This window comes from Thalassophryne amazonica, chromosome 14, assembly GCF_902500255.1.
Source record: "Thalassophryne amazonica chromosome 14, fThaAma1.1, whole genome shotgun sequence".
NCBI lineage: Eukaryota > Metazoa > Chordata > Actinopteri > Batrachoidiformes > Batrachoididae > Thalassophryne > Thalassophryne amazonica.
In genome coordinates, this window is record NC_047116.1 from 64,004,701 (window position 1) to 64,024,641 (window position 19,941).

At 44.6% G+C, this 19,941-nt stretch overlaps 1 protein-coding gene and 1 long non-coding RNA gene across 2 annotated transcripts in view; one reads left to right on the top strand and one right to left on the bottom strand.

The window, feature by feature from the left end:
* lrp1bb (low density lipoprotein receptor-related protein 1Bb) overlaps window positions 1–19,941 on the top strand; it is a 1,555,752-nt gene that overhangs the window by 1,299,865 nt on the left and 235,946 nt on the right. The window contains exon 67 of the mRNA XM_034186395.1: window positions 4,418–4,534. Coding sequence (XP_034042286.1) covers window positions 4,418–4,534 — 117 coding nt within the window. The remainder of the gene's footprint in view (window positions 1–4,417; window positions 4,535–19,941) is intronic.
* On the bottom strand, window positions 665–15,329 carry LOC117524583. Its single transcript, XR_004564801.1, has 3 exons — window positions 15,209–15,329; window positions 7,976–7,990; window positions 665–700 (listed from the first exon to the last, which is right to left on the bottom strand). It is a non-coding gene; the product is annotated as an uncharacterized LOC117524583 (long non-coding RNA).

Consider the following 19,941-nt stretch of genomic DNA (forward strand, 5'->3'; position numbering starts at 1 on the left):
CCAAGATGAGGTTACACAACCATCTGATCGTGCTCGCAACATTCGCATGGCATGTGGAACGCAGGTCAGACATATCATGCCGCACAAAATCATCGGCCACGTCGAGCTCTGGCCAAATGACGCAATCGAGGCAGCCTTCACACCAGTGGGAGAATAACGGTGAGTGCCCATTCGACCCACTCTTGGCTGGAGTCAGTCAGAGTCAAGCTCGGAGTAGAACTGACAGAGTGTACATGATGTGTTAAATTAAAAGAAAAGGCCCCTTCACACCGTCTAACACACAAAGGAGGAATTGCATGCCATTTGTGAAAAATTGGAGCCACCTTAAACGCCTCGTACACCTGTCGCCACAACATTTGTGCACACAAATGGCCAAAAGACAGTGAACGCCCTGCGTGTGCTCATTAAATCCCCCTGACAGCAGGTGTTGGCCAAATTCCACCTGCTACGATAGGAGAGAGCAGGCGATCACATTCGTCCTGTCTGTGAAAAGGGTCTAAGTGCCACACGAAAGTAGCATAACCAAGCAATATGGGTGTGACTGTGCTGACCCCCCCCCCCCCCCCACACACACACACACACACAAATGGCCTGTGGCGTTTGGAGTGTGCCGTTGTCGTCCACCTCCCCAACACAAATGGCTTGAGGAGTGTGTTTTTTTCACAATAGCGGCGCAATGTGGTGCAACACATTCCAGCTGCTCACACTCTGTTCGTGCATACGCATGAGCGAGCACAAAACCATCGCCGGTGTGTTGTGCTCTCCTGTGTGACAACCCTCATGACAACAAGTGGAATGTTTCGTGGTTCCCTATTTTGTGTTTGGTTCCCAGACTTTCTTCCGGTTTCTGTGTCTTTTGTGTTATGTGTGAAGGGGCCCAAAGAGAATAGAGAGAGGGAGGAAAAATAAAATAATACAATAAATGAATACATATTTACATAACAAATACATAAGTAAAATAAAAGTAATGATTACATACATAAATAGATAACACAAACACAAATAATATCAGAAAATGAAATTAATAAATAGGGTCAAAATAAAATAAATAATCACAGAAAAAGCAACAGAGGGTGAGACTTTTTTTCTGTGATTATTTATTTTACTCCTATTACAGCACATTGCCCGTGTGGATTCATGGGCCCTAGATTGGGTAATGTTTATAAAAAAGTATCTGACATTTGTGAGTCCAGAATGTTTTTAGAACCTTAGACCTCAACAATTTTTAGAAGAGGAACTCAGCTCTTATATTTCCTCCTAATTATATATCTTTTGTTAATTTACTGTCTTAATGCATTTATAAATTGTTTAGGTTGTTGTTATCATATATACACGAATATTACCATTATTATTATTATTTAATTTTATTATTACTTCTATTTTGTCATTTGATTTTTAAATGGACCACAATGGAAATAAGTGTTTTAATGTATTTAACATTATATTATGTACTTACACTGAACTTACGAAATATAATAATGTACTCAAGGTTTTAACATAAAGATGATTTACTGCCCCCTGCTGGAATGGGATATGAGTCCAGAATGTGTTTTGCAATGTCTGTTGTTCAGTGTTGTTAGCTAAAATCCGTAGCTTCTCCAAAAAATATTAGTCCTAGCAACATTCCATTTTGGTGGTGTTCATCCTTGACCCAAAATACATAAGCACACCAAACGGCCAATGTCAGCTGACCACAGTTTCTCCGTGATCGAAGTTTCACAGATGCACGTTTTGTCTTTTCCACATTCTGCTGCAAGCAGAACATGACAACTCACTCATGGTAACAGCAACATGACACTTAACTAAACAAAATAAACCAACTGAACTACAAAAACACAATAAATCAATAACTCGTCCAACACTGTTAACCTAACATAGACAACAATAACAACATTTAAAACCCCCAAATCATAAGCTCCCATGGTGCACTGCAGCACAACATCCATTGTTTACTCATTAGCTAAAATCGCTAATTTCTCCAAAAAAATATTTGTCTTATCAACTTGCCATTTTCACAGCATTCATCCTTGACCCAAAATACATACCAAACAGCAAATGTCAGCTCTCCCCGCTTTCTGCATGCTCAAAGCCTTACACATTCATGTATGCACAGAGAGGCCACTTGGCTATTATAATATAGATATACAAATTGAATGTAATAACGTGTCCATACATATAATACAGTGATTTTTATTTATTTATTTATTTTTGCCAAACTTCACATTCTGATGGAATATTTGTTGAGGATTCCAATTATAAATTCATAGTTACTTGAAGCTGGGGCATCTTGCCTATTTAAATAGAAAAAAAGAAGTCCTCATTTCCACTCACTGAAGTTTCCAACTTAAAAGTAATTGTTTTTAATTTGCTGTAGTATCAGATCTGTCTTTAGGATCGCCAATACCCTGATTTTGTGTTTTGGTCTCTCAAGAGAAATGTGTGGATTGATACATATGGAATGTGTTGTATAATAGTACAGAATGAGAATGTGGAAGCTGCTTTCCTCAGGAGTCATGGTGGCCACAATCTGAAATAGATGCTTTGTAAACTATTATTAGTTCAGTCTTGGTACAGTCTTGGTACTGACAAGACACTGGAACAGCAACACAGTTTTATTTTCGCATCAAGCACCATCTTGAGCCAATATAAGTTTATTCAACATTTGTTCTGCTTAGAAATTCTCTTAACCCCCTGGGGCTGATGCCGTCATATACGATGGCTGAGACCAAGCTTTACTAAATTATAAATATTTTTTTTAACGATGTTAGATAGAAACTTACATACACACACACATATATATATATATATATACGAGGTCCAACGTGTCCTGTGAGGCTTCATCATGGCGTTGCTTTGCGCCATGCGGCTCCACCGCGACGCGCGGAACTCCTCCGCACGTCTGTCTCAATGTACCAAAAAAGTGCTGATGTCCACGTCTTTTCACAATTCCTGTGCTAGTCAGACGACATACCGGATCAAGACAGCGTCCAGTTTAGAAATGAACGGCACATTCCACTGTTACAGGAGTTTTTGTCATGGAAAGAGGAGCAGAGTTCCGCGCATCGCGGTGGAGCAGCATGGCGCAAAGCAATGCCGTGATGAAGCCTCACAGGACATTTTGGGGCATGTCCAGCTCATGCTCAATTTCTCGGATAATCACACGACTGAAAAGCAACCGACAGCCATCTGAAATCCACCTGAAAGCCGTCCTGAGAGACCAACACGGAGGTGGTTTTGTGCCGCATAATGAACGGCTCCGTGGCGCATCCCTCTGCTTTTCTTTCCATGAAAAAAACTCCTGTAACAGTGGAATGTGCTGAAAAAGTGCTGATGGCCACGCCTTCTGCCTTTTTGTGAAAGTCAGATGACGTCCCGGATCAACAAAGCCTTCACGTTGGAAATGATCTGGTTGTTTCAGCGGGGTGTGAGCTTGTTGATCGGCGCTCGGAGCGCGGTGTGCTCTCAGACGCTGTGGGCCGTCCTTAAAGCGGAAGTAACACTCCTTAATCTGTGTAATCCCCACAAAATCGTCCCTGAAAGCCATATTAATTTTCCGAACGGTGTCCACCTGGAGGTCTCTCACAGTTTCTGCAAAAAAATTGATGCAGCAAAGCTCCAAATCGTTCAGATATTTATTCTCAATAAAAAAACGACGAGAGGGGTGGACCAGTGCTCACACAAAGCCTGCTCACAGGCAAATGACGCAACCGACAGGCGTGAAAAAAACTCACGCATGCGCACGAAGGTTCAAGCTTGGCTGATTCAATCACACATGATTCAAATCCATATGGTTTTTGAAAAAAATAAAAAGGTCGGATACTTTTCTCACAGACCTTGTGTGTGTATATATATATATATATATATATGTGTGTGTGTGTGTGTGTATGTGTATATGTATATATACATACATATTCTATTTCTACCTCATTTTCTTATGTCTTGTAGTGTTACAAGTATTATTATTATTGCTTATCCTTGCACACACTTTGTTTGATGAACTTTTTCCTCTACTTGCACCCATCTTGTGTGTTTTTTTAAGAGCTGATGTAACATGAATTTCTCCTCTGTGAGATCAATAAAGTTTATCTTATCTTATCTTATCTTATCTTATCTTATCTTATCTTATGTCAGGCGAGTGAACTGTCCAAAAAATGCCCTCAGACACCAGAGGGTTAAATGTTTTCTTGGTGAAAGTTCAGTTTTGCCAACTGTGTGTCACAAATTCTGTTTGGAATGATTGGTAGCGGGCTCAGGTATTTCATCTTAGCCTTTGGAGTGCACACTGTGTTTTGAACTCAGAATTGCTCAAGGAAACCCTGAGGAAATGATGATTACACGTCGAATATATGATAGCATTAATATTCATGCTCTTTGAAGCCATTTTCATCTTTGTGTTTGTTTGCTCCTGTTGAAAAAGATGAAAAGACCTGCGGACCTCATGAATTCCGTTGTGAGAATAACAACTGCATCCCAGACCACTGGAGGTGTGACAGCCAGAATGACTGTGGAGACAACTCAGACGAGCAGAACTGCAGTGAGTACCTGATGCCTTCACTTCCTGTCAGCTCAGTTTGTTCTTCTGTGCGTGTGTTTGACATGATTCATTCACTTAGCAGGGTAGAGTTGGATTAGTCTGAAGACACGTGACTGCTCACTGCCATCACCAATGCTGCACCTCCTCTCACACACAAACATGGATACAGCTGAGCTTGACTTATTCTTTTTATCCTTGCTGTTTGTTTGAGAATACTTCTCCTACCACTGAACATGAGCTATCATCTGGAATTTGTCAATCTGTATTTTACTCCATGATAACCTCCATGATAAGAAGGGACTGTCAAAGTGAAACACAAAGGTCATGTGACCAATATAAAGGTAGCAGAGAATGTGGTTCATTGTGACAGGTGTTGGACTACCAAAATGTAGATATGGTATTTATTCCCATTCATTTGTCTTGTCCTTGTTCTTGGACAGGACAATTCATCTGCATTGTCCCAGTCCACCCAGCTGGACGTTGCTACCAGATTTGGCAGGTGAAGAACTCTGTGAGGCACTTGATGCACACCAGTGCATCACAGTACAGTCAAACTCTCATCCGCTTTGTGTTCCAACATTTAGGGATAGGCACCTACACCAGTGGGCCGAATTACCTCTTAATATTTTTGTTTATATAATCATAATCATTTTTGCATGAAAAAGGGATACTCAGAGGGTGCACCAAAGTAGTCATGTGACCAATAAAAAGGTGATATATGACTTCATATTAGCATTTAACAAATTCCTCATAATATCCAAAAATTCCTATTTCTAGGAATTGGTGAAAGTTATTATATGGCACCTAAATAAATCAAATCAAATCAATTTTATTTATATAGCGCCAAATCACAACAAACAGTTGCCCCAAGGCACTTTATACTGTAAGGCAAAAGCCATACAATAATTACAGAAAAACCCCAACGGTCAAAACAACCCCCTATGAGCAAGCACTTGGCTACAGTGGGAAGAAAAAACTCCCTTTTAACAGGAAGAAACCTCCAGCAGAACCACGCTCAGGGAGGGGCAGTCTTCTGCTGGGACTGGTTGGGGCTGAGGGGAGAGAATCAGGAAAAAGACATGCAGTGGAAGAGAGCAGAGATCGATCACTAATGATTAAAAGCAGAGTGGTGCATACAGAGCAAAAAGAGGTCAATAAAAAGAAACACTTGGTGCATCATGGGAAACCCCCCAGCAGTCTAAGTCTATAGCAGCATAACTAAGGGATGGTTCAGGGTCACCTGATCCAGCCCTAACTATAAGCTTTTTCAAAAAGGAAAGTTTTAAGCTTAATCTTAAAAGTAGAGAGGGTGTTTGTCTCCCTAATCCGAATTGGGAGCTGGTTCCACACGAGAGGAGCCTGAAATCTGAAGGCTCTGCATCCCATTCTACTCTTACAAACCCTAGGAACTACAAGTAAGCCTGCAGTCTGAGAGCGAAGCGCTCTATTGGGGTGATATGGTACTAAGAGGTCCCTAAGATAAGATGGGAACTGATTATTCAAAACCTTATAAGTAAGAAGAAGAATTTTAATTCTATTCTGGAATTAACAGGGAGCCAATGAAGAGAGGCCAATATGGGTGAAATATGCTCTCTCCTTCTAGTCCCTGTCAGTACTCTAGCTGCAGCATTTTGAATTAACTGAAGTCTTTTCAGGGAACTTTTAGGACAACCTGATAATAATGAATTACAGTAGTCCAGCCTAGAAGAAATAAATGCATGAATTAGCTTTTCAGCATCACTCTGAGACAAGACCTTTCTAATTTTAGAGATATTGCGCAAATGCAAAAAAGCAGTCCTAAATATTTGCTTAATATGCGCATTGAAGGACATATCCTGATCAAAAATTACTCCAAGATTTCTCACAGTATTACTGGAGGTCAGGGTAATGCCATCCAGAGTAAGGCTGTGGTTAGACACCATGTTTCTAAGATTTGTGGGGCCAAGTACAATAACTTCAGTTTTATCTCAATTTAAAAGCAGGAAATTAGAGGTCATCCATGTCTTTATGTCTGAAAGACATTCCAGCAGTTTAACTAATTGGTGTGTGTCCTCTGGCTTCATGGATAGATAAAGCTGGGTATCATCTGCGTAACAATGAAAATTTAAGCAATGCTTTCTAATAACACTGCCTAAGGGAAGCATGTATAAAGTGAAAAAAATTGTCCTAGCACAGAACCTTGTGGAACTCCATAACTAACCTTAGTCTGTGAAGAAGACTCCCCATTTACATGAACAAATTGTAATCTATTAGATAAATATGATTCAAACCACTGCAGTGCAGTGCCTTTAATACCTATGGCATGCTCTAATCTCTATAATAAAATTTTATGGTCAACAGTATCAAAAGCTGCACTGAGGTCTAACAGGACAAGCACAGAGATGAGTCCACTGTCTGAGACCATAAGAAGATCATTTGTAACCTTCACTAATGCTGTTTCTGTACTATGATGAATTCTGAAACCTGACTGAAACTCTTCAAATAGACCATTCCTCGGCAGATGATCAGTTAGCTGTTTTACATCTACCCTTTCAAGAATTTTTGAGAGAAAAGGAAGGTTGGAGATTGGCCTATAATTAGCTAAGATAGCTGGGTCATGTGATGGCTTTTTAAGTAATGGTTTAATTACTGCCACCTTAAAAGTCTGTGGTGCATAGCCACCTAATAAAGATAGATTGATCAAATTTAAGATCGAAGCATTAACTAATGGTAGGGCTTCCTTGAGCAGCCTGGTAGGAATGGGGTCTAATAGATATGTTGATGGTTTGGAGGAAGTGACTAATCAATCAATCAATCAATTTTTTTATATAGCGCCAAATCACAACAGTTGCCCCAAGGCGCTTTATATTGTAAGGCAAGGCCATACAATAATTATGTAAAACCCCAACGGTCAAAACGACCCCCTGTGAGCAAGCACTTGGCTACAGTGGGAAGGAAAAACTCCCTTTTAACAGGAAGAAACCTCCAGCAGAACCAGGGTCAGGGAGGGGCAGTCTTCTGCTGGGACTGGTTGGGGCTGAGGGAGAGAACCAGGAAAAAGACATGCTGTGGAGGGGAGCAGAGATCGATCACTAATGATTAAATGCAAAGTGGTGCATACAGAGCAAAAAGAGAAACAAACAGTGCATCATGGGAACCCCCCAGCAGTCTACGTCTATAGCAGCATAACTAAGGGATGGTTCAGGGTCACCTGATCCAGCCCTAACTATAAGCTTTAGCAAAAAGGAAAGTTTTAAGCCTAATCTTAAAAGTAGAGAGGGTGTCTGTCTCCCTGATATGAATTGGGAGCTGGTTCTACAGGAGAGGAGCCTGAAAGCTGAAGGCTCTGCCTCCCATTCTACTCTTACAAACCCTAGGAACTACAAGTAAGCCTGCAGTCTGAGAGCGAAGCGCTCTATTGGGGTGATATGGTACTACGAGGTCCCTAAGATAAGATGGGACCTGATTATTCAAAACCTTATAAGTAAGAAGAAGAATTTTAAATTCTATTCTAGAATTAACAGGAAGCCAATGAAGAGAGGCCAATATGGGTGAGATATGCTCTCTCCTTCTAGTCCCCGTCAGTACTCTAGCTGCAGCATTTTGAATTAACTGAAGGCTTTTTAGGGAACTTTTAGGACAACCTGATAATAATGAATTACAATAGTCCAGCCTAGAGGAAATAAATGCATGAATTAGTTTTTCAGCATCACTCTGAGGACAAGACCTTTCTGATTTTAGAGATATTGCGTAAATTGCAAAAAGCAGTCCTACATATTTTTTTAATATGCACTTTGAATGACATATCCTGATCAAAAATGACTCCAAGATTTCTCACAGTATTACTAGAGGTCGGGTAATGCCATCCACAGTAAGGATCTGGTTAGACACCATGTTTCTAAGATTTGTGGGGCCAAGTACAATAACTTCAGTTTTATCTGAGTTTAACAGCAGGAAATGGAGAGGTCATCCATGTCTTTATGTCTGTAGACAATCCTGCAGTTTAGCCTAATTGGGTTTGTTTCCTCTGGCTTCATGGATATATAAAGCTGGGTATCCTCTGCGTAAACAATGAAAATTTAAGGCAATACCGTCTAATAATACTGCCTAAGGGAAGCATGTATAAAGTGAATAAAATTGGTCCTTGCACCAGAACCTTGTGGAACTCCATAATTACCTTTAGTCTGTGAAGAAGATTCCCCATTTACATGAACAAATTGTAATCTATTAGACAAATATGATTCAAACCACCGCAGCGCAGTGCCTTTAATACCTATGGCATGCTCTAATCTCTGTAATAAAATTTTATGGTCAACAGTATCAAAAGCAGCACTGAGGTCTAAGAGAACAAGCACAGAGATGAGTCCACTGTCCGAGGCCATAAGAAGATCATTTGTAACCTTCACTAATGCTGTTTCTGTACTATGATGAATTCTAAAACCTGACTGAAACTCTTCAAATAGACCATTCCTCTGCAGATGATCAGTTAGCTGTTTTACAACTACCCTTTCAAGAATTTTTGAGAGAAAAGGAAGGTTGGAGATTGGCCTATAATTAGCTAAGATAGCTGGGTCAAGTGATGGCTTTTTAAGTAATGGTTTAATTACTGCCACCTTAAAAGCCTGTGGTACATAGCCAACTAACAAAGATAGATTGATCATATTTAAAATCGAAGCATTAACTAATGAAATAACTCAGACAGAACAATCGGAGAGAAAGAGTCTAGCCAAATACCAGCATTACTGAAGGCAGCTGAACACAAACATATGCCTTTGGGATGGTTATGAATAATTTTTCTCTAATAGTTAAAATTTTATTTGCAAAGAAAGTCATGAAGTCATTACTAGTTAAAGTTAAAGGAATACTCAGCTCAATAGAGCTCTGACTTTTGTCAGCCTGGCTACAGTGCTGAAAAGAAACCTGGTGTTGTTCTTTTTTTCTTCAATTAGTGATGAATAGTAAGATGTCCTAGCTTTACGGAGGGCTTTTTTTATAGAGCAACAGACTATTTTTCCAGGCCAAATGAAGATCTTCTAAATTAGTGAGATGCCATTTCCTCTCCAGCTTATGGGTTATCTGCTTTAAGCTGCGAGTTTGTGGGTTATACCATGGAGTCAAGCATTTCTGATTAAGGCTCTCTTTTTCAGAGGAGCTACAGTATCCAAAGTTGTGCTCAATGAGGATGTAAAGCTACTGATGAGATAATCTATCTCACTCAGAGAGTTTAGGTAGCTACTCTGCACTGTGTTGGTATATGGCATTGAAGAATATAACAAAGAAGGAATCATATCCTTAAACCTAGTTACCAGCACTTCAGAAAGACCTTCTACTGAAATGAAACTTATTCCCCACTGCTGGGTCGTCCATTAAAGTAAATGTAAATGTTATTAAGAAATGATCAGACAACAGGGGGTTTTCAGGGAATACTGTTAAGTCTTCAATTTCTATGCCGTATGTCAGAACAAGATCTAAAGTGCGGTTAAAATGGTGGGTGGGCTCATTTACATTTTGAGTGAAGCCAACTGAATTTATAAATGCAGGTGTTGAGGCTGTCATTCTCAGCATCTGGCTGGATGTTAAAATCACCCACTGTAATTTTCTATCTGAGCTAAGCACTAGTCAGACAAATGGTCTGAAATTCACAGAGAAACTCACAGTAACGACCAGGTGGACGATAGGTAATAGAAAATAAACTGGTTTTTGAGACTTCCAGTTTGGGATGGACAAGACTAAGAGTCAAGCTTTCAAATGAATTAAAGCTCTGTCTGGGTTTTTGATTAATTAATAAGCTGGGTGAAGATTGCTGCTACTCCTCTCCTCGACCTGTGCTTCGAGCATTTTGACAGTTAGTGTGACTCGGGGTGTTGACTCATTTAAACTAACAAATCATTCCTGCTGTAACCAGGTTTCTGTAAGGTAGAATAAATCAATATGTGATCAATTATTATATCATTGGGGTATTGGGGGTATAGCAGGGGGAGAGAAGCTGCAGAGAGGTGTGTAAGACTACAACTCTGCTTCCCTTGTCCCAACCCTGGATAGTCACAATTTGGAGGGTTTAATAAAATTGGCCAGATTTCTAGAGATGAAGCTGCTCATCCAAGTGGGATGGATGCGTGTCTCCTAACAAGACCAGGTTTTCCCCAGAACCTTTGCCAATTATCTATGAAGCCCACCCTCATTTTTTGGACACACTCAAACAACAGCAATCAAGGAGACATGTGGCTAAACATGTCACTCCCGGTCCCGATTGGGAGAGGGGGCCCAGAGAAACTACAGAGTCCGACATTGTTTTTGCAAAGTACACAACGATTCAGTATTAATTTAGTGACGTCCGCTGGCGTAACGGGTGTCATTACTGCCGACGTGAATTACAGTTTACCAAAATTACCCTTAGCCTTAGCCAGCAGTTTAAAATTTTCTTCATGTCGCCTGCTCTGGCCCCCGGAAGACATTTGACTATAGTTGCTGTTGTCGCTAACTTCACATTTCTCAAAACAGAGTCGCCAATAACCAGAGTTTGTTCCTCGGCGGATGTGTCGCCGAGTGGGGAAAAATGGTTAGAAATGTGAACGGGTTTGGTGGTGTACAGTGGCTTCTGTTTAGAACTATGCTTCTTCCTCACAGTCACCCAGCCGGCATGCTTCCCGGCTGCTCGGATCTGCTGGGGACAGCTACGGCGGCTAGTCTACCTTGGTCCGCACCAACTACAGGGGCCTGGCTGCTGTAGGATTTTCCAAGGTGCGGAGCCGAGTCTCCAGTTCGCCCATCCTGGCCTCCAAAGCTACGAACAAGCTACACTTATTACAAGTACCGTTACTGCTAAAGGAGGCTGAGGAATAACTAAACATTTCACACCCAGCGCAAAAAAGTGCGGTAGAGACAGGAGAAGCCGCCATACTAAACCAGCTAAGAGCTAATAGCTGTGCTAAGCTAGCAGATTCCTAAAAACACACAAAGTGAATAATGTGAAAATAATTTAGAGGTGATTCAGCAGAGAGAGTGCTTTAATTAAGGCACATGAAGATTACACTGTGAAATAAATGGTTATCTCGTTATCTAGATCAATCTAACTACGCAGAATAAACAGCTAACAGATACAGCAAAACACCGCTATGCTCCGGAACAGGAAGTGATACAATACCGCAGTGAGAGCCAACCACCAGTAGAGGCCACCAACCCAAATAGATACTTGTCATATCACTGGTGTTTTGATTTGTATGTTACAGGACATTTTGCTCTGTTGAAGGACTCTTTTAGATTTCAGTAAAAATCCTTCCATGGCAAATGCAGTGGCCTCATTGTTAAGGGCCCCTTCAAACATAGTATGATTAAGTACAATCTGGGTGACTCATGGTGGAACAGTTCATATGAGAGAACCACGAAAACATCGAGCCGACGGGAAGGCGTGCACGATCCCGATGCGACGGTCTCGTGCGAGCAGGAACACAGTGTGAGCAGCTGGGACAAGGTGCACCACATCATGCTGCTGATGTTGCGGAAAATAAAATAAAAACCCAGTTGTATAAGTAGTGTCACTGGGTTGATATAAATCTAAATCTAAATCTAAAGGGCTACGTCTGTCTGTCTGTCTGTCTGGGATAAACTCCCAAACTATAATATGTAGCCCTAAAAACTATATACGAGGGCTGTCAATAAAGTAACGGTCTCGCACCGTGAAAAGTCCTTAAGAGCGACAGCCTCCACCTCAAAATCTCTCATCAGCCGTTAACAATTTCACTGAAAACCGTTTAATTTTTCGAACCGTGTCCACTTCGATCAAACAACCGTGCCAGTTCTCTCAGCAACTTCTCGGACAAGGAATTCCGACGAGGGGCTGGACGACTCCTCCCACAAGGAGTGCTCACAGGCGAATGACGTCACCGACAGGCGTGGGAAAAACTCACGCATGCGCACGAGGGTTCAAGCATGTCTGACGTAAAAACATATGAATGAAATCCATATAGTTTTTGAAAAAAATAAAAAGGACCGTTACTTTATTGACAGTCCTCGTATATTCTGAATCCTCATGACATGGGGAAACAAACTGGTACCTTCTTCTTTGTCTTTTGGCTGTTCCCGTTAGGGGTCGCCACAGCAGATCAATCATTTCCATCTCACCCTGTCCTCTGTATCTTCCTCTGTCACACCAACCACCTGCATGTCCTCCCTCAGCACATCCATAAACCTCCTCTTTGGCCCTCCCTCTTCTCCTCCTGCCTGGTGGCTCCATCCTCAGCATCCTTTTCCCTATATACCCTGGGTACTTCCTCTGCACATGTCCAAACCATCTCAATCTCGCCTCTCTGACTTTGTCTCCAAGCCATCCCACCTGAGCTGTCCCTGTGATATGTTCATTCCTAATCTTGTCCATTCTCGTCACTCCCAAAGAGAATCTCAACATCTTCAGCTCTGCCACCTCCAGCTCTGCCTCCTGTCTTTTTGTTAATGCCACGGTCTCTAAGCCGTACAACATAGCTGGTCTCACTACTGTCTTGTAAACTTTCCCCTTCACTCTTGCTGATATTCTTCAGTCACAAATCACTCCTGCCACCTTTCTCCATCCCCTTCACCCTGCCTGCACACTCTTCTTCACCTCTCTACCGAACTCTCCTTTACTTTGAACAGTTGACCCCAAATATTTAAACTCATCTACTTTCACCACTTCTACTCCTTGTAACTGCACTATTCCACTGGGCTCCCTCCCATTCACACACATGTACTCAGTCTTGCTTCTACTGACTTTCATTTCCCCCTTCTCTCCAAAGCATATCTCCACCTCTCCAGACTAGACCCAACTTGCTCGCTACTCTCACTACAGATCACAATGTCATCTGCTTATGTCGAATAAATAAAAATAAAAACCAGCTGTTACTTGTGGAACCACATCATGCTGCTTATGTGGAAAACATAAAAAAATGAAAAAAAAAACATCCCACCCATGGGACTCGAACCCGTGCCTTCCAAAAGCTCTGATCGCCAGTCAGAAACTTTACCACTGAGCTAGAGAGCTGTCCTTTGAAAGCTGCGGGACCCTGCCTCATATCAGGAAGGACATGGAAGTATGACAAAAAAATAAAAATCAGACACTATATAAAAACACCGCATTTATCAAGCGGCCAATACAAATATGATCTGTCTGTTCCTCTGTAGATGACTAATGGCCACTGACATACAGTCATGAAATGACATGAATGAGAAGCAGTGTGCTCTGATCATGTCCACATCTACTGGTCCACTGCGTCCAGGCGCCCTGCTCATGTGTTCTGCCCAACACTCGTGTCTTGTGGACAGCACGCTGCAGCACTGACACTGCACAATGTGGAACAGAGCTCACGTGGGTGACGTTATGGTCAGATCACCCGCTGCGTGTTCTGATCTGATGGTCCGTTTCAACCTGGCAGGCTGTCAATGTTCGGTCCGTGTGTGCGATTGCTTGCTGCAGCTTGTCGCCACAGTGATGTATGTTTTTATGTCCACATAAGTAAAACAATCACACACACGCATCACTGTGGGACAGTTGTTAGTCCACGTGTGTCCAAACACAGTAGGTGTCCAAATCCACAGATCCCCACAGCTGCTTCTGTCAGAATCCACACCTCCTGTCAGTGGAGCGCACGCAACCACGTGCAGTGGTGGGCACAGTTACACTGATCTGCTAACTGCTAATTATCAAAGATAATGTTTTCATTATCAGATTAGCTTTTCAGATAACTTTGAAAACCATCATTGGACCAATTATCTTCTGTTAAGTTTTGGTCCAGTAATTTTTAGACCGCTAACATTTTTACAGACATAGTTGTTCATAGTAGATGCACAGTTCTATCCTCTACAAACAGAGAAGAACTGATTCCAGAATAAACTGCTCTATCCTCTGCAGACAAAGGAAAACTATTTATTTTTTTTTTTTATCCCATACTAATATGCTGGCAATAGCACCAAAGTCATCCAGAGGCATAGAGTTTTAACTTATGGTTAGAATTTGAACCAAACTAATTTCGGACAAGTTATTTAAATTAATGTCACGTCTGAAGTTTTATAAAGTGAAAATATCAGATATATGTTTTAGTTTTAAACAAATGCTCTAATTTTCAAGGTTTTATTGTGGACATGGTGTGTGCGCAATGCATTATGGGTAAAATTTCACGACAGGAGAAATGCATTTGAGACGCTCTGATCAGGCTCCACATGAACAACAGCATTAAACTCTTTGTATATTGTACCTAAAACTCTCGTGAATATATTCTCTGGGTTCATTCACGTTGTTATTGTGTTTGTTTTATGTAAAAATGCCAGAAGAAGCCCAGGTTGCTTTCCAAAAGCCAAAATTGTGATTCAGGTCCGTCTGACATAATCGGCGTCAAAATGCATTGAACACTGCCATCTACTGGCAACCATTTATATCACAGTGTGTCGTCCGCAGATTTTAAAATTATCTGTAGGTTTCCAAAACCTGAGAAACCCCACACATGGAGATAAAAACAAATCATAGATCTGACAGGTTTAGTTGTACAGTGTGTGGTGTCAGCCACACGGTAAAAACAACACACACAAACAGATTTCACACATGAACATTCCCAGATCAGACACCTCGCTTTCTGATTGGCTGCATGTCTCATTTAGCTCCTCACGTCCTTCTGAGCAGATCAGCTCCCGCTTACAAACCACACACAGCAGGAATATCTGATGTGTAACACGATTTTTGTTCCTGGCAAATAAGTGTCTTTTCCAACTACATTTATTGCAAAACAATAGAAAACGCCAATTTTTGATGCCAAACTTTGTTTTTTTTTTTGTTTTTTTGGGGGGCTGCACAGCAATTTTTCCTCTCAAAATAGCTATTTATGACAATTTTCTGACTTTTTTCACAATAAAACTAAAATACAGAACATAACTGCAGCAAGGTGTGGGCCGCTGAAGAGGAGGTACTGCTGGCCCACCACCACCAGATGGCGCCCTGCTTGAAGTGCGGGCTTCAAGCACGAGAGGGCGTCATAGCAACCGGGAGTGACAGCTGTTACTCGTCATCAGCACCAGCTGTCACTCATCCACATCACCACCACCTTAAAGGCCGGACTGCAACTCCACCTCCCCGCCGAGAAATCAGCTACCTTGGAGGTAATATTCTCTGCTGTATTGAACGCTGACTAATAGTGTGAACTTCTTTGCAGCCGTTTTCCTGTGGTGTTGCCTTATCTGTGGGATTGGTGTTTGGTGTGATCAGCGACGGCTTCGCTTCACACCCCAACCAGATAAGTGGTTAGACAGGAGCTGCACGAGTGTGTGACTGGAGGTGGAGGTGCTCCCTCCCAAAAGAACACAGACTGTGGGATTACTGAGTGTGCGTACTCACACTCACCTGTGCTGTTTCTGTTCTCTGCCAGCAGTGCCAGGTCTGACAGCTGGAGACGGTGACCACATGGGGACTCAGGACTTGGCGGCTCCAGTGTTCTTCAGATCCATTGGCGGTGAGGGCCGTGTGGGATCCGGCTCGGTTCTGGACGGGCGTCTCCTATCCTCAAGCCTGCCCACACGTCACCCAACGTGTAATTGACTGTAGTTCCAAACTTGTTGTTGTCTGTATTCCGTTGTGCACAATTTACAACATTAAATTGTTACTGTTTGGCTTATCCATTGCCCGTTCTTTTACGCCCCCTGTTGTGGGTCCGTGTTCCTACACTTTCACAACAGGATTTCTCGGCCAGCGTCATGGATCCCGAGGGGTGTCAACCATCGCTTGAACAGTCAATGGAAGAGCGAGGTGCACAGGTGCCAGCAGGAGGTGTGTTAGGTGAGCTGCAGCATATCTTAACTGCTTTTACTGCTCGGTTGGACTTAGTTACCGAGCAGAGCATTGTTCTCAATCGAAGGATGGAGGCTCTCACCGCCCAGGTGGAAGCGCATGCTCAGGGCGCTGCTGCAGCACCTCCTCCTGCTGACCGAATGCCAGAGACAGACATTCCACTGGTCATTCAACGAACCCCCCCACCTTCCCCTGAAGCATACATAAGCCCTCCGGAGCCGTACGGAGGCTGTGTGGAGACGTGCGCTGACTTCTTGATGCAGTGCTCGCTCGTCTTTTCACAGCGTCCCGTCATGTACGCGTCAGACGCTAGCCAGGTGGCTTACGTTATAAATTTGCTTCGAGGAGAGGCACGCGCCTGGGCTACGGCGCTCTGGGAGCAGAATTCACGGCTCCTAATGACTTACATTGGGTTTGTGAGGGAGTTCCGACAGGTGTTTGACCACCCTCATAGAGGCGAGACTGCTTCAAGCGTGCTGCTGTCGATAAGACAGGGGTGTTGGAGCGCAGCGAAGTATGCAGTCGACTTCCGCATTGCGGCAACGCGAGGCGGCTGGAATGCTGTTGCACTCCGTGCCGCCTTTGTAAACGGACTGTCCCTGGTCCTTAAGGAGCACCTGGTGGTGAAGGACGAGCCGCGGGATTTAGACGGGCTTATCGACCTGGTTATACGGTTAGACAACCGATTAACAGAACACCGACGGGAGCGAGACGAGGGGCGTGGTCAGGCACAAGCCGTCCCTCTTCCTCCCGGGTCCGAACGGGAGCCGACTTCCCCACGCTCCACAGCCAGGGCACTCTACGTGATGACAGCTCCCCCTGCTGACGTTGCTATGGAAATGAGCAGGGCCAAAAGGCGATCAGTTCAGAGACAAAGGAGGCTGATCCGTGGGAGTGTTTTTCTCTGCAGCTCAACCGAGCACACACAGAAAGAATGCCCCAAACGGTCAAACAGCAAGCACTCGTCCTTAGAGACTGGGCTAAGGGTGGGTCACAATACCCACGCAGGGAGATCCCGAAAATCTGCACATATCCCAGTCACGATCCTGAGTGGGGATCTAACCATTCACGCCCCAGCACTGGTGGACACGGGGTCGGAGGGGAATCTGCTGGATAGCAGATGGGCAAAGGAGGTTGGGCTCCCTCTAGTGGCCTTACCGTCACCATTGTCGGTGCGGGCACTAGATGGCACCCTTCTTCCACTAATCACACACCAGACACAGCCAGTGACATTGGTTATGTCTGGAAATCACAGGGAGGAGATTGTGTTTTATGTAACACCTTCTACCTCCAGAGCGATTTTGGGTTTTCCATGGGTGTTAAAACACAATCCCCGGATTGATTGGCCATCTGGGGTTGTGGTTCAGTGGAGCGAAACCTGCCACCGGGAGTGTTTAGGATCCTCGGTTCCACCCGGTGTGACAGCTAAGGAGGAGGTTTTAGTTCCCCCCAATCTGGCGGCGGTGCCAGCCGAGTACCATGACCTTGCTGATGTCTTCAGCAAGGATCTGGCACTCACGCTGCCCCCGCACCGTCCGTACAATTGTGCCATTGATTTGATATTGGCGCTGAGTACCTGTCCAGCAGGTTGTACAACCTCTCACATCCGGAAAGCGAATCAATGGAGACCTACATCTGGGACTCGTTAGCTGCCGGGTTGATCCGGAACTCCACCTCCCTGATGGGTGCTGGTTTCTTCTTTGTGGGCAAGGACGGCGGACTCCATCCATGCATTGATTACAGAGGGCTGAACGAGATCACGGTTCGCAACCGATACCCGTTACCTCTGTTGGATTCAGTGTTCACGCCCTTGCATGGAGCCCAAATTTTCACAAAATTGGATCTTAGGAATGCTTATCACCTGGTTCGGATCCGGGAGGGAGACGAGTGGAAGATGGCATTTAACACCCGTTAGGTCACTTTGGTACTGGTCATGCCGTTCGGCCTCACCAATGCGCCCGCGACATTCCAAGCGTTGGTTAATGACGTCTTGCGGGACTTTCTGCATCGGTTTTGTCTTCGTATATCTAGACGATACTCATCTTTTCTCCGGATCCTGAAACCCATGTCAAGCATGTACGTCAGGTCCTACAGCGGTTGTTGGAGAACCGGCTGTTTGTGAAGGGCGAGAAGTGCGAGTTCCACCGCACTTCTTTGTCCTTCCTGGGGTTCATAATCTCCTCCAACTCCGTCGCCCCTGATCCGGCCAAGTTTGCGGCGGAGAGAGATTGGCTCCAACCAACAAACCGTAGGAAACTGCAACAGTTCCTCGGTTTTGCAAATTTCTGCTGGAGGTTCATCAAGGGCTACAGTCAGGTAGTTAGCCCCCTGACAGCCCTGACCTCCACAAAAGTCCCCTTCACCTGGTCGGATCGGTGCAAAGCCGCGTTTAGGGAGTTGAAACGCCGGTTCTCGACTGCACCAGTTGTGGTGCAGCCCGATCCCAATCGCCAGTTTGTAGTTGAAGTGGACACCTCTGACTCAGGGATAGGAGCTGTGCTATCCCAGAGCGGGGAGTCCGACAAGGTTCTCCATCCATGTGCCTACTTTTCCCGCAGGTTGACCCCGGCTGAAAGGAACTATGACGTCGGCAATCGGGAACTTCTTGCGGTGAAGGAGGCTCTTGAGGAGTGGAGACAGCTGTTGGAGGGAGCATCGGTACCATTTACGGTTTTCACGGACCATCGGAACCTGGAGTACATTCGGACCGCCAGGCATCTGAACCCCAGGCAAGCCCACTGGTCACTGTTCTTCGGGCGTTTTGACTTTCGGATCACCTACCGCCCCGGGACGAAGAACCAACGATCTGACGCCCTGTCCCGGGTGCACGAAGAGGAGGTCAGGACCGAGCTGTCAGACCCGACGGAAACCATCATCCCCGAGTCCACTGTCATGGCCACCCTCACCTGGGACGTGGAGAAGACCATCCGGGAGGCCCTGACACAGAGCTCAGACCCGGGGACAGGTCCGAAGGACAAATTGTATGTCCCACCAGAGGCCAGGGCTGCGGTCCTAGACTTCTGTCACGGTTCCAAGCTCTCCTGTCATCCAGGGATGCGAAGGACCGTGGCAGTGGTCAGGCAGCGCTTCTGGTGGGTGTCTATTGAAGCCGACGTCCGGGGTATGTCCAGGCCTGCACCACCTGTGCCGGGGCAAAGCCGACACACCACAAGGCCCAAGGCCTCCTCCAGCCTCTGCCCGTGCCTCATCGCCCCTAGTCTCACATCAGCATGGACTTTGTCACGGGCTTCCCGCCCTCCCAGGGCATGACTACCATCCTCACGATAGTGGACCGGTTCTCCAAGGCGGCCCACTTCGTGGCCATCCCGAAGCTCCCGATGGCCCAGGAGACTGCAGACCTCCTGGTCCACCATGTCGTGCGTCTGCATGGGATTCCATCGGATATTGTCTCAGACCGTGGTCCTCAGTTCTCCTCTCAGGTCTGGAGGAGTTTCTGCAGGGAACTGGGGGCCACCGTGAGTCTCTCGTCCGGGTACCATCCTCAGACGAATGAACAGGCAGCAGGCCCTCCGCTGCGTGACCTCCGCGCACCCAACGGCCTGGAGTAACCATCTGGCCTGGATCGAGTACGCTCATAATAGCCAAGTATCGTCTGCTACCAGCC